The 25,675-nt window shown below is 33.5% G+C and overlaps 2 protein-coding genes and 1 long non-coding RNA gene across 3 annotated transcripts in view; 2 read left to right on the top strand and 1 right to left on the bottom strand.

Moving 5' to 3' along the window:
• SPAG16 (sperm associated antigen 16) overlaps positions 1-16,443 on the top strand; it is a 777,122-nt gene extending 760,679 nt beyond the window's left edge. The window contains exon 16 of the mRNA XM_010960056.3: positions 14,770-16,443. Coding sequence (XP_010958358.3) covers positions 14,770-14,945 — 176 coding nt within the window. The 3' untranslated portion in view covers positions 14,946-16,443. The remainder of the gene's footprint in view (positions 1-14,769) is intronic.
• The window catches only part of LOC141577731 (uncharacterized), a 222,323-nt gene that overhangs the window by 35,533 nt on the left and 161,115 nt on the right, over positions 1-25,675 (bottom strand). The window lies entirely within an intron of this gene.
• VWC2L (von Willebrand factor C domain containing 2 like) overlaps positions 1-25,675 on the top strand; it is a 235,950-nt gene that overhangs the window by 194,966 nt on the left and 15,309 nt on the right. The window contains exon 2 of the mRNA XM_074364051.1: positions 18,654-19,123. Within this exon, the coding sequence (XP_074220152.1) occupies positions 18,734-19,123 (390 nt within the window). The 5' untranslated portion in view covers positions 18,654-18,733. The remainder of the gene's footprint in view (positions 1-18,653; positions 19,124-25,675) is intronic.

Genomic DNA, 25,675 nt, shown 5'->3' with positions numbered 1-25,675 from the left:
CCACATACACCCTTTCTCAGGAATCCTCAGATACACTTTCCCCATGCAACCAAACTCTTGTTTTGGAGGTATGGTCTCCAGGAAATAAGAATCCAGAAATAAACGATGTATTTGATCATGCAATAAATAGTACTGAAAGAAGTTCTACACTTCTAGAGAAGAGTAGGATTGATTAGTGATACGTGTATAGAAAACTAACCCAGAAAGGAAAAACAAATCTGGGAAGTAAGTTTGTGCAACAAGGGATATGTAATCAGAGCACCCTAATTGGGTTAGCACTGAATGATATGTGTAGATGTCATAATAATGTAACTCAGCTCAATATTAACTGAATTTGTTAATACTGAAACTAGAATTGTAATTTAAACTAGTTGGAAGGGTGGAGAGATAAGAAGTGAGCATAATTACACATGTCTACTATTCTCCCTTAATAGGAATTCCATGGAAAATGTCTGAAATTGATACATTAAGAAATAGCAGTGAGACAAATTACTGTCCAATAGGGAGGCAAATTCAAAAGAAGCAGCTAAAAAGATTTTATATAGGCATTTTGGGGAATGAGCCTGAGTGATGTGAGAGGAGGTAGGGCAGAAAAGTACTTTTAATTAGCCTGTAGAACTTGTTGATTTCTTTAACCATGTCATGTATTTCCTCAATTAAAATTAAAATTTATCTAAAATGTAAATATCTTATATGGAACCAGCCTTTCAATCTCTCCTCTTGAAATTAAAGACATTTTTATGAATCTTAGATGACTTCTGGGTAGCTTATCCCTGTCCTGCTTAAATGATAAAATACAGTTTGCCTACAATTATGCCCTGCTCTTGGGCTGATAGCCTCTGAAGGAAATATGCAAGATTTGACTTTGTCTTGCCACATCCTTTCCATCACCAGCTGGAAAAGCTTGGTTCAAGAATATCTAGAATTGGGTTTAAAAAAAGTGTTACTTTTTTCTCTTAGACTAGTTCAGTGAACAATAAACATGAAAGGTAAGATACTGATTGGATTAAGTATATAATAGATGAGACTTAGGAAAAAGATGAAATACTTTTTATAAATATCTTTGCCAAAATTACAAAACAGTTATCTAGTTAAGTAAATTGCCATTCATATAAGTTAGGATTATTTAAGTCAAAGTATGCATGTGTTTTATATGCAGGATTAAACAAGACCCTATCCATCTCCAGAGGCATATTTGCATTTGATTAAAAACTAGGAGTATTTTGATCTCCTCATGCTTTACAACACTAGTAACATTAAGTTAAAAAATCAGGAAAATGTTATACATGAGAAATATTAAAAGAGGACCATATAAAGCTTTAGATTTGCTCTAAAAACAATTTTTGTTCTATTTTGAAAAATATCCTAATTTAGAAAGTCCAAATCATGTTTAATTTTTTTAATGGAATCTGTCTCCAGTCATAGGAAATGTACTATCAGAACTATGTAAGCAATGTGAAGCAGATGGTGGAACAATTATCTGGTGTATTTGGGCACTATGATTGGCCAATTCATAGAGTGTGGGCCAAGAAATTCGTTCTGTGTTTTCAATCTGCTTTCTGGTTATGATAGTGGTTTTTTTTTTTTTAAGACAATCTTTGTATTATTTTAGTGTTTATGATATAAGCCACATCAACATAGGCAATTTTTTTTAAGTTCAATTGGCAGTGTATAGTGATTTTAGGAGTCTAATTTTTGAGTTTGAGCTATAATTATTTTTCAATATTAGCATAGCTTATTACTATCTATTCTTTGGCTAAATAACTGCTTCCTATACTAGTATAAAAATCCTAGTATTTCATTTTAAAACTAAATATTTAAAATTATATGATAGGGTTCACAATTTAGAGAAGACCTTTTGAATGCTAACTTAGAATTATGTACAAAAGTTAGACTTTAAAAAGATATTCAAAGCACCTACTTTTATCACTTAGGATAAGATCATCCTAAGATTATAAATATATATATAGAGATATATAGAGATATATAGATATATAAAACATTACAATTATATTTCCCTGTGCTATATAGTATAATCTTGTTTATCTATTCTATATATACCTGTTAGTATCTACAAATTTCGAACTCCCAGTCTGTCCCTTCCCACCCACCTCCCCCTTGGCAACCACAAGTTTGTATTCTATGTCTATGAGTCTTTCTGTTTTATATTTATGTTCATTCTCTTTTTTTAGATTCCACAGATGAGTGATCTCATATGGTATTTTTCTTTCTTTTTCTGGCTTGCTTCACTTAAAATGACATTCTCCAGGGACATCTATGTTGCTGCAAATGGCACTATATTGTCAATTTTATATGGCTGAACAGCATTCCATTGTATGAATATACCACTTCTTCTTTATCCAGTCATCTGTTGATGGACATTTAGGCTGTTTCCATGTCTTGGAGGTTGTAAATAGTGCTGCTATGAACATTGGGGTGCAGGTATCTTTTTGAAGTAGGGTTCCTTCTGGATATATGCACAGGAGTGGGATTCCTGGGTCATATAGTAAGTCTATTCCTAGTCTTCTGAGGAATCTCCATACTGTTTTCCATAGTGGCTGCACCAAACTGCTTTCCCATCAGCAGTGTAGGAGGGTCCCTTTTTCTCCACAGCCTCTCCAGAATTTGTCATTTGTGGACTTTTGAATGATGGCCATTCTGACTGGTGTGAGGTGATACCTCATTGTAGTTTTGATTTGCATTTCTCTGATAATTAGTGATATTGAGCATTTTTCCATGTGCCTATTGATCATTTGTATTTCTTCCTTGGAAAATTGCTTATTTAGGTCTTCTGCCCATTTTTGGATTGAGTTGTTTGTTTTTATTAAGTCGGATGAGCCGGTTATATATTCTGGAGATCAAGCCTTTGTTGGCTTCATCTTTTGCAAAAATTTTCTCCCATTCTGTAGGTTGTCATTTTGTTTTTCTTATGATTTCCTTTGCTGTGCAGAAGCTTGTAAGTTTAATTAGGTCTCATTTGTTTATTCTTGCTTTTATTTCTATTGCTTGGGTAGACTGCCCTAGGAGAACATTTTTGAGATGTATGTGAGATAATGTTTTGCCTGTATTTTCTTCTAGGAGGTTTATTGTATCTTGTCTTATGCTTAAGTCTTTATATGTTTCTTTTTAAAATATTTTTTATTTTATTGTTTGTGAATTTTAATACATGTTTTTAATTATAGAGATTATAACAATTATTTAACTTAAAGGAAATTTAGTATGACTTTCTTGGATGATATTTTTTTGGCAGGCATACATTGGTATATGAATGTAATTCGGGTATTAATAATCATAGTATCTAGTCAATGCAAAAGAGGCCTGAATTTGGGAATAATTTTCATTTCCTAACACATACTGCTTGTCACAGAGTATTCATCTCTTTCTGTTCTTTTGCAACTGTAACTCCCATTTCACCCTCACTGTCCTTGTAATTTTCCTTGGGATTTTTCTGCATTTTACAGTATGTCAAGGGACTCTAAACATTGGTAATCTGTCTAACAAAATAATTGTGCTGATTTCTTAGTGAAGCCAGATGTAGTTTAATTGCACTGGAGTCTTTTAGGAAGCAAGATTATGGAGTGAGTTGGATTGCCAAATGGAAAAAACAGTGGGAAAGTAAAGCACTGTTTCAGTGGTGTCCCTTTCTCTTAAACAAACAGCATCTTGATCTTCCTTTGGGTAATTCTTGCACACTCTCAGTTTTTGTAGTGGGCACTCAGCCCTGGCCTGGGTCATCACACTTTTCTACTGGGCAACCATGATAACTGGTTCAGGGATAAGCACATGATCCCAGCTAGCCAACGAGGGCCATTTGTACCCAATATAAAACTGCTGGGCAATAAAGGTACTCTTTCCATGGATCTTAAGTTTTGGAGCCTCTAAACCTGCTGGGACTACCAAGTGGAAAGAGCCTGCCTAAGAGTAAATCCACACTGCAAAAAGCAGAGCTGAAAGAATGTCAGCTTTGTCATTTTTGTCTCATGTACACATATTAATCATTTCTGTCTTGTTACTTTAACCCCAGATATTCATCAGTGCCCTAAATCTCAAGTTGTCTCCTAGCTTTTAGCAAAAGCCTGTTTGAAACAACTTGGAATGCCATGTTAACAGAGTAAGAATGAGAAAGTGTGATGGACAAAGAATGAGTAAAGAACTAATCACATTGTTGCTTTAAATTTTCTATGAGATACAAAGCCCGGCCATCAGAATACAATACACTAGAATATTACTTCAGATTTCCATAAAGATGCCTTCGCAGAATTATGAGTTAATATAAATTTATTTAGTACTTCATCTAACAGCCAAATTAGCTTAGCTTCCTTGCATAACTACTTTTGTTTTCCCCCAGTCTATAGGGTAGAAAAGGTTTACAGCAATCTTGGGTTGGCATTCTTGCTCTAACACTAGCTCTCTTATCTTGAAGTTACCTAACTTCTCTGTTCAATATCTTTCTATATAACATGACAGTACTGCTTTAACCTGTGATTGTAAGTACATCATATAATAGAAAATACTGAGGAAAAAGAAGATAAAACCACTGGCTTCCACTTATTATCTACTGTCAAACCCTTCAGATAGCAGATAGTTTTGAAGGTAACATATCACTTAGGTGTTAGTCTGTGTATCTCCTCAGGTAATGAATTATGACAGATTTGGAATTTAGGCTAATCTTGCTATGATTTCAAGGAGTTTAATGATTTTCTACAAACCAACAAATTATATCATCTTTAATTTATTTAGCCACTCTATACTCAAAAGATAATAAAAACTTTCTCATTGGTATCCCAGCCATTCTTTCTCTTTTCCTGGCAGTGGGTAAAGGGGCTATCATCTGTCTATAAATCTTTGATACATATGCGTATTCTTCACTATAACTATTAATGGTGTAGTGATGCTGAGCTATTACTTAACCACTGTCACCTGACGGACAGTGTTGCCCTGGAGTAGGAAAAAAGTTCTGAAAATAAAGATGCAATTATTAATTATTCATCAACTCAACATTACAGAAGCTGACAGTATTTTCTTCCCCACAGACAAGACTCCCCATTCAGGAAGAATTCCTTTATGATGAAGTTAGTGCATACACAAATCTCTATAAAGAGAAAAATTTCCAGAGTATTAGAACTCTGATTTTTAAACTGTAGTAAGTATTATGGTTTAAGTAGTTAAAAATGAGAAATACTAAAAGTTCTTTAATTACTTTATAGTAATATTTAAAAATTAGCTTTAATTGTTATAAAATACAAGCCTTCAGGTCCTTTCTCTACTCATGAACAACAAAATACTGTGATCTATAATTTGCACTGAACTTCACTTTATCATAGCTTATCTGATTCCCAGAACTGAACTGAAACTAGATTTTCCTCTGACATCAGCAAAAGCTTTTCTGAAATGTTTGCAAAGCTCCAGGTGCATGGGTCCCTGAATAAATATTATTTCAACACTGATCAGCTGCATAGGTGAAGACCAAGTTAGGAAACAGGTCTACAAGGATTTCTTAATGAAAGCAGGTGGCTGTTGATAGGACGTTTTTAGGACTTAAGGTGCATCTCACACGGGATTTCTGTAATATTCAGAAGACAGCTCATGTAGGAAAGTTCTTGTTCAAGACGTTATTCATTCATGCTCTCCTAGGAGGGGGGCCATAGTTTAAAAACTACATATGGTAAGACCAAAAGCTCTGTTCCTAGCAGGAAAAAGACTTGACTTTTTAAATTTATTCACCTGCTGAATTTTAGGAATTTCTGCAGTATCAAAGAACTGCCTTCCTAAATACCATGTGGATTTCAAGTAAAAGAAAAAAATAATTGCCCTATTTGTTTAAAACTTTAGGGCAAATATATAAAACATAGTCTGTGAACAAAATTCACTTGCTTAATAAGCAACATTCATAATAATAATAGATTGTGTCTTCATCCTCTGTTTGTTGTATCCATTAAATACATTGTCTATTCTAAATAAGGTAAACACATCTGCTTGACTAGAGTCCTAAAATAAGATAGTGAAACTTTCCCTCGATTGCCATTTTTTATGATACGAGTTTTTACCCAAAGAAATTTAAAATGCATTTATTTTTTAGTCTATATTTAAACTTTGACTCAAATTAATCCTTGTTCAAGCAGTTCTTGCCTACAAGAGAAAAGTTTAAACCTTTTAGCAAGAGGAGATACATAGTAAAAAATAGTGGAAAAGTTTATGCATTGTTACTAGCACTTAGGCAAGTTAAATTCCCAAGAAATTTTTTTTTCTAAAATGTATTGATCAGGAATAGGGTACAAAATAAACTAAATCAAATTTCACATCTCCTTCAATGACGTTTTTGAAATTCTGAGTAACGACCCACGTTGAGCCATTAATGCAAATCCTCAAAACTTACGAGTTTCTTGATACTTTTCATTTTGAGGCATCTTTTAAAGAAACAACAGCTGCCTCTCCACATGCATTCTAAAAATCAATACAATTAATCAATAATGCTCTCCACAGGTAATAAATGCTGAGAAGCGTTTCTGCCTATCTATATTGATTGAGAGAATTGCTTCAAATTGGTTCTGATGTGTATAAAAATCATTTCCTTATTGATCAAAGCCTCCCTTCTCCACTCTGATATGTTATTTCATATACGGCATTACAACTGTTTTAGACTTCATTCATGTGTATTTGTGATAAGTTTCCTATGATCTGTGTATGAGACTAATTGAAATGAAATGTAAAATGGGTGTTTGTTTTTTGGTGGGAACATACTGCTTGAAATTTAATCAGAGCATGAATAATCACAAGAAATTACTGAACTTATTTTAATGAGAAATGTAATGATGTATTTTCATTCCCATTTTCATTATTTGTAAAAAGCTTAAAAATTTTGAGTCAGCTTCTGTTTCTTACAACAGAATTCCATTCATGCAGACACATGCATTTAATCCAAAACAAAGCTATTCCTGATAGTATAAATAGAAAACTTGATAGTTTTAGTCAACTGTTGACTTATAATATTGCTGGCAAATTATATTTTTGTAATATGATTAAACATATAAGTGCACTTTGTGACAATTTTGCTAATACATGCGTTACATATGTAGACAGAGTAATAAGAAAAATAAGCCTTCTGAATTAATTTTCTAACAAGAAGTTTATAGTTTTAATAGATACAGCATTCAGTGAGTCTCATTAAATAGGACTCTATTCATCTTTGACCCAAACAATCTATGTATCCACAGTTGCTGTGGCTTATACTACATGATAGCTGATGGCTCATTGGGTAAATAATAGAGCAATTAAGGACTTTTCCAAGGAAGCTTGGCTTCTAACTCTTGCTACATTAAGTGGTGTTGTGAATTTTAACAACAACAACAACAACAACAACTCAAAGATTCCTGCCAACCTGACCTAGTGAATTTCATGAAGTACCTATTTTCTTTATCTGAATATTCCATTACAAAATGGTATTCTTTTGGCCAGTGACTAAACTACCATGGCAAGTGTCCCTGAAACAGCACCTTCTTAAAACCTGACCACTAATTTTTACTTGATTGAAAAATCAAGTAAATTTTTTTTACTTAATTTTTAGGACTTCAGGTGCATCTCACACAGGATTTCTGTAATATTCAGAAGACAGCCCATGTAGAAAAGTTCTTGTCTAACAAGGAGGCCATATTTCATTCCCTTCCTGGGAATAAGTGAAAGACTTAGGAAAGCAGCCTTTAGTCTTTGAGAGATTCAGCTCATGATTTTTATTTGGAATTTCAGGGAGTATTAATTGTCATATTGACAGCTGGAAAGGTCCCTGTATCTCTAGATGATTTTACTTTATTAATCTAATAATTTAATTTTATCTTTAATTCTGAAGGAATCTTTTATGCAAAACAAATTAAGTTAAAATCTTTCAACAAGAACTGTTTTCATGAACAATTCATGTAAGGAATTGGATAAAATGTTTACTGTGTTGAAAAATATCACTTGGGTGAGTCTGAGGAAATAATACTAGTCAATGTTGAAAGCATAAGCATTAGATGGATGATGTATTCTAGTTTGTTTTCCTGAGAGCAAAAATAAAGTACATTTATATTAAGATGTTATAGAAAACACTCACCTAAAGATGTGACAGTATCTTTTCTGCTCATTCAGGCACTATTGAATCTTGGGTATACGGATGGGCTCTTTGAGTCCTACAAGAATAAAGGCTGCTTTCACTTATTCCCAGGAAGCTAATTGTACAATAAGATTCTCAGAGTCAGTAAGTACCACTAGGGTAACCACAGAAATGAAATTTTTGAAATATTTCTTGTGCCTAAATAGAAATTAATTTGAAAGTATTCCTAGGAACAAGCATAGATTCAGCTGGAAACTGGAGCTGTACACCCAAGAGATATTTACTCTGACTCATGTTACATTTTAGAAGGGGCCGCTTAATCACAACAGAAGAGACAACATTGAGTCAATCGATAAAAATTCATCTGGAGGTATTAGGGCATGACGTAGAGGATAAGAGCATTGGCGTTGGAGTCATAGAGGCCTCATGACCAAATTCCAGCACTTACAAGCTTTGGCCTTAGAGAAGTTGCTTTTATCTTTCTCTGTCTTGTTTTTTCTCCTCTCTGAAACAGAATATATGCTACCACTGTCCAGTAGAAAAATAATGTGAACTATATATAGCATTTAAAATTTTTAGTAGCCATGTCTTTAAAAAAACATGTGAAATTAATTTTAAAATGTATTTTATTTACTGTAATATAGCCAAACTAGCATCACTGTGATATGTAATCAACATAAAAATTATAAATGAAATATTTTACATTTTTTTTATAATAAGTCTCTAAAATCTGGTAAGCATTTTACAATTACAGTGCATTTCAATTTGTAGTAGCTGCATTTCAAATGCTCAATAGCCATATGTGAGTAGTGGCTACTATAAATGGATAATGCAGGTATATATTCACCCCCATAGGGTTGTTTTAAAAAAAAAAGTAGTGAGATAATGTGTATAAAGTGCTTAGAACAGTGCTTGGCAAGTAAAAAGGACTAAAAAAGGTAGTTGTGAAAACTTACTATTATGACTGAGTATTGACTACAGCAGCCTAGGTGCTAAACTGGGGTGAAAGTAAAAATGTACATGACTCCGTTCTTGAGTAATTACAAAGTTAAGAAGGCAAGAAAAATAGATGGTTAACTATAAATTATGGCATCTTATTACCACATAAATAGTATGCATAAAATGCAACAAATGCTCAGAAAAGAAAGATCTTCCTCACTAGGGATGCCTTGTACCAGCTTAGTAAACTGGGATTTAATCAATGGGTTGACTTTTTTTTAGGAAGATAAGGTAGGGGACCATGGAGATAAGAATATCTACCAGAGGGAATCACAGAAGCAATAACTCAAAGGTGGGGGAGTGAAAAATATGCTCAAGTGATAGCAAAATTTTGATGGAGAACATAGGGTTCTTGTAAGAGTGTACTTATGTGAGTAAATGCAGATTTGTATTAGTATCTTAGCATGACTTTTAAGCTCTCTATCCTAAGACATTATTCAGGGTCAGAAGGAAATAGTAAAAAGAGCACTTATTTAAGAGTCAAAGATCTGATTGTAACCAGGCTCTACAATTGCTATGAGTACATTTTCTTACCTTGGGCAAGTCACTTCATCTCAGCTGTGTATACATAAAATGAGATGATTGGCTCTAAAAAAAAACAAAACCAAACCTGAATGTCAGAGTTGTAAGGGGTCTCAGTGTTGTCACTGTTTCTACTGTTTTTGTTGTTCAGTTCAAATTTATGGTATTTTAGGATGGGAGTGAAATGATTGGAGAAAGCTGTAGGAATTAATATAGGTAGATTCAAAAGTAAAGAAATTATACAAAAAATCACTTGGGGTATCTTTTCAATGGTCCTGACATCTAAAAATAAGGAGTTCAATAGTGTGGATATAACAGTTGGAAATGGGCAAATTATAGAAAAGTAGTAAAGAAAAATAGATAAAACTTGGGTTGAGGATGGAGAAGGAGAAAAGGTGTGAAATGATTGTCACTGCAGTTGGGAGTATGATAAACAGAATATAGTGTTCAAAATAGAAATGAAAGAAGTAGGCATATAATTTTTCTGGAGATGTGGGAAGGGATATAACATAAGTCCTTTTAGTTATCGGTTAGGTAAAAACTTTTAGTATGTACAATAATGCGCTACAATATGTGCATTTAAGAATTAATTGATATAAATGAATTCTGACTCCTGCAAGAACATCGATGTTTTAGTTTTCAAGTTTTACAAAGCAGTAAAATCAACACTGAAGAAAATAATTATGAGATTAACATAAGCATTAAATTTGAGCCTATTTACTTAGGAAATCATAGAGAAGCCCCAAGTGTCACATTTATCTGAGTCTTAATTTATGAAAGAAATTTTAAAGCCTGTAAATGAAGCAAGAGTTGTTAAATAATAGCTATTTCAGTTCCCAGCTTTACCTTCTGAGTCTCCTCCTTCATTTGCTAAAAGTGAGGGTATCTACTTCATAGGGTTGTGTGCAGAACGTGTGCGGTAACAGGTGCAGCTCTAGAGTTCTAGATGCTCAATAAATGATGGCTACTGGGAACTCATTCTAGCAGCCCTGAAAGAAAAAAGCCTCATACATTCTTTTCAAAAAATATCGTACTACTATTTATATCATACCACAACTCCTCCTGCAGCAAGCATGCATGAAGCAGTGATTATATCAAGTTTCATACTTAGTGTCAAAAATATTGCAATAGTTGTTATGCAGAATTCCTAAATATAAGAAGAATTTGTCGAGGTTAGGAGGTAAGTGTTGGAAAGATTAAGATAACTCTTGGCTATTTTAGGTGTATACGCTCAAAGTCAAATAGAATTTTCACACATGTATGTATCTAAAACTAAAATTCTTTAGTTTGAAAAGTGCCAACATTTTATTTGCACATTTTGTTAGCATGTGATTGAGTCTCTGATTTATGTTGGTTTATCCAAAGTGATTGCATATATCCAGATAAAAGGTTACCAATTTCTATGGGCTAATTCATTTCATAAACTTGAAGAGATTCTATTGCTAATGATGCTTATATTAGAAAGCACATTCAAAGATTCAGGTTTTTATACCAAATTTGATCAAGATTGCTTTGCTCAAGATATTACTAGACTTATTTTATTAAAGAAATTGCTTTTTAAAAACAAAATATAAAGAAGCTATATCATCTTAACTTATAAGTTTATTTACAACTAAAATTTGAGAGAAATACTTATTTTTAAAGGTTTGTTGGCTCATCCAATAGAGCAATACTTTGAATGTAGGTGAAATTCTTAGACTTGTTCCCTAAGTCAAAAGACGTTGACAAATTAATCCAATAGGTTTACTTACTGGATCTGAGTAAAATGGATGGCAATACATGTTATCCTCATTCAAACCTATTGGTGAACAAAGAAGACGGTGATTTGATCAATGAGAAAATACTATGAAGTCTTGATAAATAAAAATAAGTATTAAGATTTTTTTAGGAATATATGAATGAAGAGATAGTCATAACCACTCATTGTTGCTGTTCACTAACTTATATAAAAGAATACCAATTATATAATCATGTCAGTCTCCCCAGACTGCCTATTTTCTTCTCATTCTGTGAAAAATTTGGGCATCCCAATAAATATTAACCAAAAAAAAAAAAAAAAAGCAAATCATTTTTTTTACATAGTAGATAGAGGTTCAAATAGTTATATTTTTAAATATAAATCAATTTAGCTATTTTTATTTTAAAATCAATGTTGACAAACTATCCTACTGTTTTTTAATCTTATAGTTTTAACCCATATTATATTTGTGGAATGTGTACATTGATAATTTAGTATAATTATTCTTAAAATAGCATGCTAAATGGTATTTTATATAATCTACTCAGGGATTGTATGTTAGAAGACAATATTTTATTAAAAGGTTATAATGGTTAAATATTTTATTAAATGTTATAAAATTTAAAGTAGAAATAAATATAATCATTTATTTTTATTTCACATTTTTAAAGAGGCATATTTACTTTAACATGACCATTATTAGTACTGTGAGGATTTATGAAAACTTGTACTATTTAAAATTTTATATCTACCATATTTTAATTCCACTGACCAAGTTGGATGCAGGCAAATCATCTATTCTTCATAAATTCATCATTAAGACCCTAAGATTGAGGTGACAAGTGATTCATCGCATAGTTTGTTATTTACTGCCAATAACCAGGATATTTAGAAAGACAGCCATGCACATGTTTGTAAACACTCTACTTTCCAGGGATGCCACCAATAATCATACTTCAAAATTTTTTTTTTTTTTGAGAGTGCCACCTCTCTCTCACACCAACGAGATACTAAAAGTAGTAACCGACACATCCTGGTAAGTAGTTTTGAAAATCTTGTAACTTAGAAAGAGTTCAATCTCCATTTCCAGTAAAACCAGTTTTAGGTCAGACACTATATGTCATGTAATAATCTAATATACTTCAGAGTTGAACATGATTATAAATTTATACCCCTTTTAGGAAGTGTATATATATAAATATATACACACAATCTTGCAGTCTTTTGAAAATGAGTTAAGTAAACCTGAGAAAGCTCACTCTAAACTTGCTGACTCAAATCTGTTCTAACAAAGACATATTTTTGAAGTATCTGAGGCTCAATGCTACTGAATTATATAATCCTGTCATTAAGTTCCAATATTATCATTTTCTCTATTTTATTGAACAAACTTCCAGAAATTACCAAGAACCGTCATAAATAATTTCCAGTTACAATTTTTACAGATTTGACTTCAACAAAAGATAATGGTTTAAAAGCTAAATCCTTTCCTTTTACTTTGACTACACTTAAATAAAAATAGAAGAAAAAAAAGTTTACAGTGTCAATTTGTGGTGTACAGCCCAATGCTTTAGTCACACACAAATACACATATATTCATTTTCATGTTGTTTTTCACCATAAGCCACTACAATATATTGAATATAGTTCCCTGTGCTATACAGTAGAACTTGTTTATTTTATATATACCAATCAGTATCTGCAAATCTTGAAATCCCTTTTACTTGGTGAGCTTTGATTCTGTTTGGTTTTGTTTGGTTTCAAAATCAGAAAATAATACTTACCACTTTCCTAGCTGTTGTACGAAGACTACAAGAAAAAAGTTGATCCTTAGGAAAGTCACAAACAATTGCCTATAGAGTGAAACTGGAAGTGAAATCCATATGTAATGCCTCTGTCAGCAAAGACTTAGTAGAAGAGGGTTTATAATAAATATTCACATCGGCTGCTTTGGACACTAATCCATCCTAAGGATCTTTGCTGTGTCAGGCTTTGTTGTAGATGAAGAAGCCCAGCAGATACAAAGGTTTGCAAATAGGCCATATTTATCATGGTTAGCTTTACTTATATAACTTAACTTTTCTCTGTTTTAGAGATGTTCATGGCAACTTGGGTTATAATTTGTGATTAACTATTTCTCTATGAGTTTTTTGGTGATGCCAGAGAATTTTTATTACGGACTGGACAGATTCTACTTTTACAGTCTATCACCTACTTGACATCTGTCAAGAAGGCATCACTGATAGCAATGCTATGCTGGGTGTGGAAAACACAATGAAGGCCCAGGCTCTGGATTCAAAGTGCTTGTGATGAAATACTAGTTTCCTCCGTTCCTAGGGTGTCATCTTAAGCAAGTTATCCAGCCTTTCCAAGCCTCTCTTTAACTATTGTAAAGATTATATGGTATTACCTATGTTAGGTACTAAATCTAGTATCTGCCATGTTGAAAGAGTGTAATGAATTTTATTTTTTAGTTAATAAATTGTAAAGGTTATTAGTGGAAAGATAATATATGTCTTCTAAGTATGATTAGATAATCCCCTGGCTAATACTAATGTCATTTATTTACTCCATGTACTGAGCTTATGTAGACATATTCTATTGCCTTTACTTACCTCCAAATTCCCTGATAGTTTGCTTCTGGAATTCTTTAATAAAAATATTCGTCAGAATTGGATTGCCGATAAATTTTCCACTTTAAGGAAATTATTCACTAACAAATATGTAGTATAAAAATGATGAGAATACTCTGTGCTATATTTAGTTCTTATGTAACAAAATTTTAGTTTAATAGAATTTTAAATTAGAGTGAAAAAACCTAAGATGTCTTTGAAATGGAGGTATTTATTTTCACTTCAGCTTCAAAAATAAATGCGCTGAGTGTCACAATTTTAAAGCATAAATGTATACTATAGTTCTAAGTAATGATTTGATATAAGTTTAAGTAAAATGCAAATTTTAAATATAAATTATCTCTTGTGGGTATGTATATATGTACATATATAGCTTTGCCATAGATACATTATGAATCCTATGCTTTTTAACAGTTTTGCAGAAATAATTCACTTGAAAAAGAAAGCTTCATTCTTAGTTGTTTTCAATCTCATCTTTTCAAAATTATTTATTAATCTCAAATATAAAGAGACTAGCAGGGCATTTGATGACTCTGCATATAAAGTAGGTAGAGCATTTTAAAATTTTATAATCTAATCACTGCCATGTCTTAATTTTGACTGGAATTATTTCCTGTACAGCCAGGAGTTAGTTCATATTTAATGGCTGACATCTAAAATAAAATGAGTCTGAATTATAACTGAAACAAAATTGTATATTCCGTTGCTTATAAACTGTGACTGCTTGAAATAAAACTTTGATACTCATTCTGCCTGCCTGCCTTTCTCTCTCTCTCCCTCTCTCTCGTCAGGTCGAGTTTTAGCTCAGGCAAGTGGCAATGGGGTTATCCATTTGCTGGATCTTAAATCGGGGCAGATCCACAAATTGATAGGCCATGAGAGTGAGGCTCACACGGTCGTGTTTTCTCACGATGGAGAGACTCTGTTTTCCGGAGGTTCTGACGGCACCGTTCGAATGTGGTCCTGACAGTCAGCATATCCCACTGTGGAGGACATTCACTTTAGAGCTTGAAAATATCTCATACAGTCCCAAACCAGTAAATATCTGGTTAAATATGCCAGCAGGTAACATTTGCAATTTGATTTAAAACACACTTTGGATATACATTTTAGCACTCACATTGTTACCAATAATAATAATAAAAAAAAAACCTTTCTGCTAATTTATTTGTATCTGGGTCTTTTTTCTTTCTCATTTTGATAAGAATTTCGAGACAGAGCATCCTTGCTAGCTGTTTGGAAGAAACAGCTTTACAATGACGCCTAATGACAGAGTAGATGAATTACAGGAGATTGATTTTGAATGTTAGAAAACAAACTGCAGGAGAACCAAGGTACTTGTTTTAAATCAAATTTAAACTGCAGGAAGACCTGAAGTTTAATCATGTAGCACAGGAGAAGCCTTTCTGCAGCCAAAGGGTCAAGTAGAATCGGGGAGCATACATTTTCACAGATTCTTTGACAATGATTATGCTTTATCTGTTAATAATCGGAGACTGCAGATGGCTTAAATCTAAATGCAAGGCTCTTCCGGAACTTTCATCTCTGCAGCCAATGCAAGAATGCATTAGGTATAATTACAATTTTTTTCACTTTTACTGTAATTTCAATGCAAATAAGTGTCTCAAATACAAAATGCCTTTCCCCCTCCTAATGCACGCATCCTCTGTATAAAGTGCGACTGCTTAGAGAACACTCTAGCCCGGTCTGAAGGAGCAGCTCGGGATTTCGACTGAGCTGGGCTTTGAAGCCAGTTGTTGGCGCTGTCCGTGGTGCTGAGGAATTCCCGGCTGCCGGCATAGAATGAGCTCCAAATCAGCAGTCTGCAAACTGCTCCCAGTGATGCAGAAACCCAGCTAAAGTTGCTCCTTTCCTTCACGTCCACAGTTAGTATTTTCTGATGTGTAAAAGGGGATTCAAGCAACGTATTGTGGATGATGATGATGATACTGCCGGCGGAGCAGGCTTTAAGCTACAGCATGCTGTTGCTGATTTTGATCCTCAGAGCCTAGCCAAATCACCTCTACTGCCGTAGCAAACACTGTGTAAGTGAACTCATGTGTGGAGGAGGCGTAATCAGCCAGGAAATTTCATAGAAGGACCTGGGAAAAGCCTAAAAATAAGTTCAACATGATTCTGCTACTGGGGTCTGGATTGCTACAGGACCAGCATTGCTTCTTGCTTTGAATTCTGAAGACAGGTCTAAAGCATATTTCTTATGTGTGTCTGCTGTGTTTCTCTCTGGAAGGGCGGGAGACTGCTCCTTGACTGTGGTTTGAAATGGGAGGTAGAATGGATTGCCTTTAATTCAAGCCTGAAAATGTATTCTTTGGATAATTAAAGAGAAACTGCTTTCCTAAAACATACCTGCTCTTTTAGTTCATATTGGTCTATGACCCCCACCACCACCATTAACCTCCAGAGTGATTAGGTAAGTGTATCTTATGACATGAGTTATGTTTGTTTTCTCAAAGAAATAGATGCAGTCATTTTAAATCATATGTAGCAATATGGGGAGGGGGGAAAGTTTAGCTGGGAAGTGATCTTCAGTTTAGCAATGTTTACTTACTTATGAAAAATCTTCAGATAAACATTTTGATTTCTCTAATGTTTCTTCTCTTAAATAGTATCTTAAAATGCACTAGAGTAGTGCATTGATAAAGAATGCTTTTTTAAAAAGATGACTAATAACTTTCTTATATTGAAAACACCTTGTTTTCTCTATACAGATTTTATAATGTATTTCATATAATAAAAGTATGTTTAATGTTTATATAAAGTGGGTGTTACGCCTTTACTTTTACCTTTAAGTTTATATCTACCCTAACCTGACACATTAATGCCTACCTGTAGCTTGCAGAGATGATTTTCTGTCTGTCCTTTTGAAACAGAATGATAGTGTATTTTGTGACTTATCTTGCATGTATTGACAGATACTACTAAAAACTATAAGAAAACACAATAGCCCCTTTTTCTTCTAAGATAAACATTCTAAATATGTAACAGATGTATAAATGCATGCCTTAATTAGTAAATTATGCTTTTTCAGAAGCTTCTGTTATATTTGTGGCCTCTGTAGTAATTTAAGAGAAAAAATGCTTTGTCAAAGGGAGCTTCCAGCTTCTCAAGTAGAATTATAGGTTTGCATTTTTTTGTTCTGTCATGACTCATTATTTTTGACATTTGTTAAAAGAAATCTATCTCCGTTAGCATTACCTACCCCACAGGAATTTTAACATTAGAGAGCAGTTTTCTCTTTAAGGAAGATGTGATTATACTACCTTCCATTTTACTATTATGAAAATTTGCATATCTAACTTGAAATACAAATATAATAGTTCAGGAAGTTTCCTAATGCCATCTTTAGCTCATTTAAAATAATCACCTATATATGTTAGACTAAGAGTTTACCATTTGCTATTATAACCTGAACATAAATCAATGAATAATATTTATAGATGATCTGAAAATGTCCTATGTATAATTTTAACAATATTGGCATAAAGCCAGTAGCATTTAAATAGGCAAATGAACTATCTGGCACTTCTCTTACCTATTACTCCCTAAAGTCACAGTTTCCCCAAGGCTTTCTATGAGTTAGTCACTCTAAAACATTTAAATAAGAAACCACTACCAAAACTACCCACCAAGCACTAATACTAAGTGAAGTTTACAAGAGTAAATGACACCAAATTAATAAGGTATATTTCCTATGAGTGGCAACATCTTATTAAGAAACTTCAATAACCAGTTTTATTTACACAGGCATTTTTGTGCAAATTGCCTAAATGCAAATATCTTTGGCATGTCAAAAAAAAGTATGTTTTTCAAGACTACGTGACTTATTTTTTTAAATTGAAGTAATTAATTCGAATAGTATTTATTACATGGATACTAGAATCAAGCTGCTATAAGAATAATTTACAGATACATCTTTCCTGCCCACTAGAAGCTTACTTCCTGAGTAAAGATTTGGACAATAATAAAAATAAATTTTTAACAAATCCTTTTAATACATGGCATTTGCTTATTTATTAAAATTTTCTTTCTCTTATTCATTGTGGAATAGTTGTTCTATTTTCCTTCTTAACTATGTTTCAAAATCCAGATTCATGCTCACTAATACAAGTAACCCATATTGAGACCACTGTTCTCCAACTATGGGCTTTACACTAGCTTCAACCCAATTATAATTTACACTCAACTGTTGGTTTCTTCCCTTTGTTTTAGAAGTAGGATGTTTCCTCACTAATCTCTTGAGTTTTCATACAGATGATTGTAACCTACATACATTCTACCACTGATTAGTCTAAAGAATAACAGAGAAGGTGAATTCAAATACTCTTGAGTCATTTGTAAGGAACTACTAGTAAAATCCCCCTTGGAGTCTCAGTGAAACCACTTCTTACAATTTAGACAAGGCAAGACCTTTGAAATTCATAAGGTAAATTTAAGCTGAAGATTCCTAGGTGAAATAACTCCATAAAGGACACATTTATCAACCCTCCAAACTTTATAATAAAGTACAGATGGTTGCATGAACTTAGTATTTAAGTATAAGATCTTGGTATCCTCCAGATCTAGCTCAAGTAAGCAGGTTAAGAGCATGAGTTTAAATATATCTATATTCTCTTTATATATGTCAAATTGTTCTTTTTAAATATTTAATTTTCAGCCTACCCCTCTTGTGTTCCCATGGAAGGCGCTGAGTGTATCTAATATCAGGAGCACATCCAGAAGCCTTTAAGGAGGGGGATGGCTCTTCATATTCATGAAGCTTGCATACTTCTGTTGGTCATCCCTGGATTGGTCACCTCTGCTGCTATCAGTCATGAAGACTATCCTGCTGATGAAGGTGACCAGACCTCCAGTAATGACAATCTGATTTTTGATGACTATCGAGGGAAAGGGTGTGTGGATGACAGCGGCTTTGTATACAAGTTGGGAGAACGATTCTTCCCAGGGCATTCCAACTGTCCATGCGTCTGTGCTCTGGATGGACCTGTTTGCGACCAGCCAGAATGCCCTAAAATTCACCCAAAGTGTACTAAAGTGGAACACAATGGATGCTGTCCTGAGTGCAAAGAAGTGAAAAACTTTTGTGAATATCATGGGAAAAATTACAAAATCTTGGAGGAATTTAAGGTATGAGTTACCCTCCATATTTACTGAATACTAACTTTTTACACCACATACTTAGATTACTACTTTAAAACTAAAGTTGGAAAACACATTTTTAAATTTCTCTTTGATTTACAAAAATATGATTCCAGTTAGCATAATTACCACTGTGGTCAGAAAATAGGCAATTGGTTTGTACATTACTATTTGTAGGATTTCACGATAAACTTTTCCTTCAGAAATATTTGGGGTATGCCTACCAACCTTTCCTTTTTGTCCTTAAACATTTCTTCTGTATTATTACAAAATATGTTTTCTGAGGGAAACAATTTTTTAAAGGCTATATGTCCATTAAGTTAATGTTTAAATTTTGTGTGGTATGTGTGTGTGTGGCTTATTAGCCTGTATTTGGAGTCGTTTAACTATAGTCTAGAATTACCCGTTTGGTGTATGAAAATGCAAGTGGTAAAGAGACACACTTTTACCTATGGTCTTTATACTGATAATATGCATTGGACTTACTTGTTGTAGAGCATGGTCCTCATTCTGTTCTCTGCTTGTTAGAATTTTTTACTTATAGGAACCCAGAAAGAACTGAATTTTTATCATAGTCCATTGTGAAGGGTAGTAAAAAGAAACCTAATTTTTCAGTCTTTCAGCCTTCATGATATTTCTTATTTTTATGCTTGTGTTATATTTTCAAGTAACTTGGATTCATTTTTATCTTTTCTTGGAGTCTCCTTTCTCTAACGGCTAGTTTTAATTAGGGTTTCCTACAAGCCAGATCTGAACCCTGAGCGTATAAATATATCAAAATGTCCTCAAATGTAATGGCAGTTTATGCCTTGGAGTTTCTGTCATACTGATGGCTTGATGAAGAAGATTTTCATTTCACTTAATGAAGTTATGTGACAAGATGCTCAGAACCTTGTAGGCAAAAGAAGATATAGCTAGTTTTCAGTGTGACTATGTTTGAGAGAAGAACGTTCAGTATTAGCACTGACCTAACTTCCTTCTTTGCAAGAGTCAAATGGTAGAAGTCAATATGGGGGGAAACGGTTTTAACTGATCATGATCAGAGTCCTTCTGTGTATTGGCATTTCATTGCATTCCGTCCATTACAAGTTCTGGGTTTAAGCCAGTTCTAATTTACTCAAGATACTTAATAATTTTAACTAGATTCTTCAGGACAAGAGAGAAATTTTAGTGATAATTATCACATTCAACTTTCTTATACATAAGTGTTACTCTAGACTTTTCTTTTTCATGTATTATACTTTGTTGCACAATACTGAGGTTAGAGTCTTGAGAGTCTAGTAAAATTACGATTACTGATTTTTTCCTTTAGGGTAATGAAAGTAAAGACAAGCACTCAACGCATGATTGAATCTAGAATCATGTCACTCTCCTCTAACATGCATATTTAACTAGAGTAGAATGCAGAAAGACATTATAAGATAGCCTAGCCCAAGTGAAAAGTACATCAGGTAAAATTTGAGATTATTCAATCTCGATTAACAAGTTATATAAAAGAAAAGATACTGACTGATTTTTCTAACTTAGTTCACCACTGAAAATGCTATAGTTTTCCCTGTACTTGTTAGATTTTTATTTTATTACAAAGATAATTATTTTACCATGCCAAACAAAGCTGTATCAAGTGATAAACCCCTTCACTCTAGTTATATATCCCTGCTATAGTTAACATTTAATCCACTGATATGCACAACTTTTCCCTGACTTTCAAAATCATTGATTTTAAATCAATATGACTTTAAAAACAGATGCCACTTCTTCACAAGTATTTAGTTATAAGAGCTTTAGAGATTATCTAGGGTAAATTAATAAGAAATGAGGAACTGAGGTGAAGAAAGTTTGTTACTTGTCCAAAATTGTCAAGTTATTTAACCTATATCTAAATACTGCCATTCTAACCATGAAGTCGACACCACCTCTCAAAGCACTTTTGCTCTAGAGTCAGACAGACCTGGATTCATATCCCAAATTCATCACTTGGATGTAAGATTTTGGAAGGAGAGCTTAAAGTTTTTGAGCCACATTAGCAATGGCTATAAAATGGCCATCATGATAATTACTTCTATTGGAAGGAGATGTTGGAAAGTTTTTTTTGAGATAACTTACATGAAGTTATCAGTCTTGTGAGGACTGGTACACAACAGACATTGAATGAATGGTGGTTCTACTCCTTCTAAACCCTAATGTCCAGGGATTTACTCTAAGTTCTAAATTCCTCTATGTCTTTACTTACATTTTATAATAGAAGTTCAACTTTAAAATTCTTCTAAAGCTCCACTTTAAAAGGAATTGAAAGAATTCCAATTTTTTTTAATGTTATGCTTATCTATGTGAACTGTGTACCCCTAAGTAAATATCAGCCATCTTGATTGTCTTCCAACTTAGTTGTCTTCTGTAAGCTGATCTTTGAAGATGAATGCAACTTTCACATAATAATCTTGGCATGTTATTAAGGAGGTTGTATTACGAGCTATGTTTATATCTTACATGTTCATCCAACAAGCATTTGTTGGGCTTTTCAGTGTACAAGATACTGTAGATGTACTCTGTGTATATTGGGAAGATATGTAGAAGGCAAACTCTCCACTCATAAGGAAGGCATGAACGAGATGGAGAGAGAAGTGGGGAAAAGTCAGCCTAAGCTTTGTGATTGTGAAGATCAAAACCAAGGGACTGTGGTGCCAGAAATTTATCAACATGGTGTGAGGTTTGGTCAAACTTTTTCTTCAGGATGGTCAAAGATGAGCCTGTTCTTAAAAAACTAAAATTTATCTAGGGAGATTTAAATTCCAAAGAGGAAACTGCTTGAGTAAATTTAGACTGGGATGAATAAAATCTGCAAAGAGAGGAAGGAGATGGGAATAAGAGAGGTAAATTTGTGTACGTGTTTTTGGAAAGCAGAAGAATTCGGATACTGGCCATGTTATTTAGATTCAGTCTACAGAATAATAAGGGATAAAATTTAGGTTGTTAAACAGAGATGACCTAGTTAAATATGTTTTTAAATAAGGTCACCTTGTAGCGAAGTATGTAACTGAATAGAGGTGAATCAAAATTAATGGCTGGGGAGGTGGGGCTGTTATTGAAAACAAAGAATGAGATGACCAGCAGGCATAAGGACAAAAACACTGAGTAAAGTCTTTAGGATAAAAATCTAAATTCCCTAGAATTCTTCAACCTCTCCAGGTATCTCAGACTCTCAGTGACTTCTCTTCCCATGCACTTGCACAAGCTGTCCCACACTTTCTCACCATTTCCCCCACTTTTACACACCTATGTTTAAGTCCTACTAGACTTCAGAACTCCATTCAAATCTCAGCTCATCTGGAAAGCCCTCTGACTGTTATTCTGCTGTATCTGGGCTGCATCTCGCTCCTTCCTCTCTTGCATATTCCCACAGCATGTGTTGCACACCATTACAACAAGAACAGTAATCATAGCCAGACACCATTAAGACCTTTCTGTGTATTATAGCACATTTCATTTCATAATAACACTGAGAATTACTTCTATTAGCACTGCTTTACAGATAAGGACACTGAAGCACCAAAGTGTAAGAAGCTTGCTCAATATTGTATAGCTCTAAAGTAGAAGGACCAGCATTCAAACCCAGGAATCCTGGCTTCAGAATCAAAGCTCTTCACCATCTCTACCTCCTCTGTCACATGGCAGTACTACAATGTGAAACCATCTGTCTCTCTCACTGGACAGTGAACCCTTTAAGTCTAGGGACAGTGTTTTCTTTTATCTCCTTTTTTCCCAGCCCCAGCACCATGTGAACCACATAACAGGCATTTAATATATTTTGGAGAATGAAATGAGTCAAGTGATAGTTGAACACATAGAATAAAGAAATTAGAATTCCTATAAAATACCTTAGGTTCTTTACATTTATGTGTTGATCTCTACATTTTAATTAAAGCAGCACTCAAAACTTCAGGTAAAGCATGCTCTTTGGCTCCCTAAAGATGACACACATGGTTTGGGAAGCACCTACTTCCCTCCTGCTTCTACTTTTTCTACTCCTCCTCTCTACCCCTTCCTAATCACAACTCATCTCGGATTTGTCTCCATCCCAGTTTCATAATGCCCACCCAGTTTTAGTTGTGTGATCTCACTCCATACAGTTGCAAAACATATGTCCCTACCTCAGTCTTTTCTGATCATTGAATTTAAATGTAAACTGATCCACATGTCACCTGATGGAAAGAATAATATTATTTATAAAAGTTGGTTTGTTTTTTTTTTTAACATGTACTGATGCAAGCTTTGGAAATGGATTTCTCTCTACTCTTTGAAAACTAAATTTTCCAGTGTTCTGGTAATAGTGTATTAAGATAAAGGTCATTGTAAAGTAGGTTTTCTCATCTTCCTTTTTGTGTACCCAGGCAAAATGGCACTGGAACCTACTTTTTTTAAGATATAAGGAATATAAATACTAAATTACAATAGCATTTCCTACAAAAAAAAAAACTGGATTGGAAATGTAGGTTCTCTATCTCATGCTGAGTTTTTGAAAGGGAGAAATAATTTCTTATTTTGCTCAGTATTTTTATAACTCTCTCTCAACTAGAATTAGCCTTTTTTAAAACGTGTACTGATTTAGTTTTAGGTCAGATGCTGAAGGTTATACTTCATGCAGCTGAAAGAGATCTTTTTATTTCAGCTTTTGCCTACCCTGTCTTATTTTAAAGTGATTTTCTGCAGTCAACACCCGGTATCCCTAATTCAGGATTTGGATTTGCCCAAAATCTGCCTTTCTCTGCAGGCCCTTACCATTATGCTTTCCCAGTATGGCACAAAGACAGTTGATCAGGTTTCTGATTTTTATTTTTAAAAAGCTCAGTGTGATCATTTTCTCATGTTGCACATTTTGTAAATATGCTGTTGCTTTAAAAAAAAAAGTTTTTGTGCTGTAATAAGCTGTCTAGTTTTCGCCCTAAATTTTGCATTTAACATTTAAATCTTGAGGAAAGAAGCAAAGAAGACAGCAAAGTAACCAGAGTATTTTGCCAAATCATCACACTCATAAAAAAGGTCAGTGCCAGTTAAGGTTTAGAACTGACTTGATCTTCAATGGGTACATTCATAGGAAAACAGGTTTTCCAAGTTTCTCATTAATATATGCCTCCATCATTAATTGTAACATTAAATCTGTAAAAGTGTTTGAGTAGAAAGGATTTTTGAACTTAGAACTGGGAGATTTTTGATATCTTTATTTGTTTTAATATGGAGAAAGAATGAAAAGAAACATTCTAGGAATTGATATGTGAAAATACAGGAAAAAATGAGGGCTGTAAAGAAATTTCAATTGAGGAGACCAACAGTTAACACCTTGTAGAAACACAACTTTTAGTACTTCATCCACTCACCTGCTATTGCACCGGTTTCTATGAAAGGCATAGAAACTAAGATTTTGTACTAGACAAAGGCGGACATAATGCATCTTTCTAGGGGTATGAAGATTGTATGTATTAAATATGTATTTTAACTTCACCAAATGGAATCAAAATTTGTTAAGTCCTGCTGAAATATGGGAGACAAGGCAGTGAAAGTTTTGTCTTAACAGCTGGGATGGTTTTGTCTAGGTTTTTTTTTTTTTTTTTTTTTTTTTTGCCCCCCTGCATTTGTTACTAAAATAAAGAAATGGGTGAATTTTAAGAATATGGGCAGGATTCTTAAAGTTTTTTTTCTTTAAGAGGAGATTTACAAGTTCTCAACAAATGGTTAATGGAATAACAGGGCATTTGTAAGATTCCATCCAAAGAAAAGTCCTAGAAAACATCATCATTTTATAAAACAAAGATAATTGAGGTCTTTGTTGAGAGATTGAGAAGCCTAATTCCACAATTGTTGACTGCAAAATGCAGTTTTTGTTTTGCAGAACATGTTGTAGTTTTTAACATTAAAATTGCCTTTGAATGAATTCAAGAATGGCTTCTGCTTTCAAGTAGCTACAAAATAACAGAGATCTTAATCAGTAATGACTGTTGCTCCTCAGAAGCTCAGCCCCAGCACACACAACAAACAGGCTCAAAGTGGGTAATTCTCACTGGGGAAACCCCATCTTTATAAATAACTAGGAAACCTCTGCTTAATTTGTATAATGTCTGACCAATTTCAAAGATTAGACATCAATTTTGTTAAAACTTAAATTTATGAAGTTCCTCAAATTCTTTCTCATTTTTACATTGTGCTCACTTAACATGTTTTAATTCTACAAAACTATATTACATCTAGGAAATAGATCAAATTTTTCAATTTATGTTTTCAAAAATTCCAGTGATATAACTAGAAATGATCCTCTTTATTTAACACTTTTTAAAATGAGGTAGTAGAATTGTAGGAATAAATGGCTTCCAAGTTAACCCCTGAAGGTCTGAAAAAGTCTCTTGCTTTAAATTCTTTTTCTTAATTTTTTTTTAATTGAAGTATAGTCAGTTTACAATGTTGTGTCAATTTCTGGTGTACTGCAATAATAGTTCAGTCATACATATATTTGTTTTAATATTTTCATTATAGGTTACTACAAGATATTGA

This window comes from Camelus bactrianus, chromosome 5 (genome assembly GCF_048773025.1).
Source record: "Camelus bactrianus isolate YW-2024 breed Bactrian camel chromosome 5, ASM4877302v1, whole genome shotgun sequence".
In the NCBI taxonomy this organism is placed as follows: Eukaryota; Metazoa; Chordata; class Mammalia; order Artiodactyla; family Camelidae; genus Camelus; species Camelus bactrianus.
The sequence above is the reverse complement of the archived record's forward strand: the minus strand, read 5'-3'. Positions and strand labels throughout refer to the sequence as shown.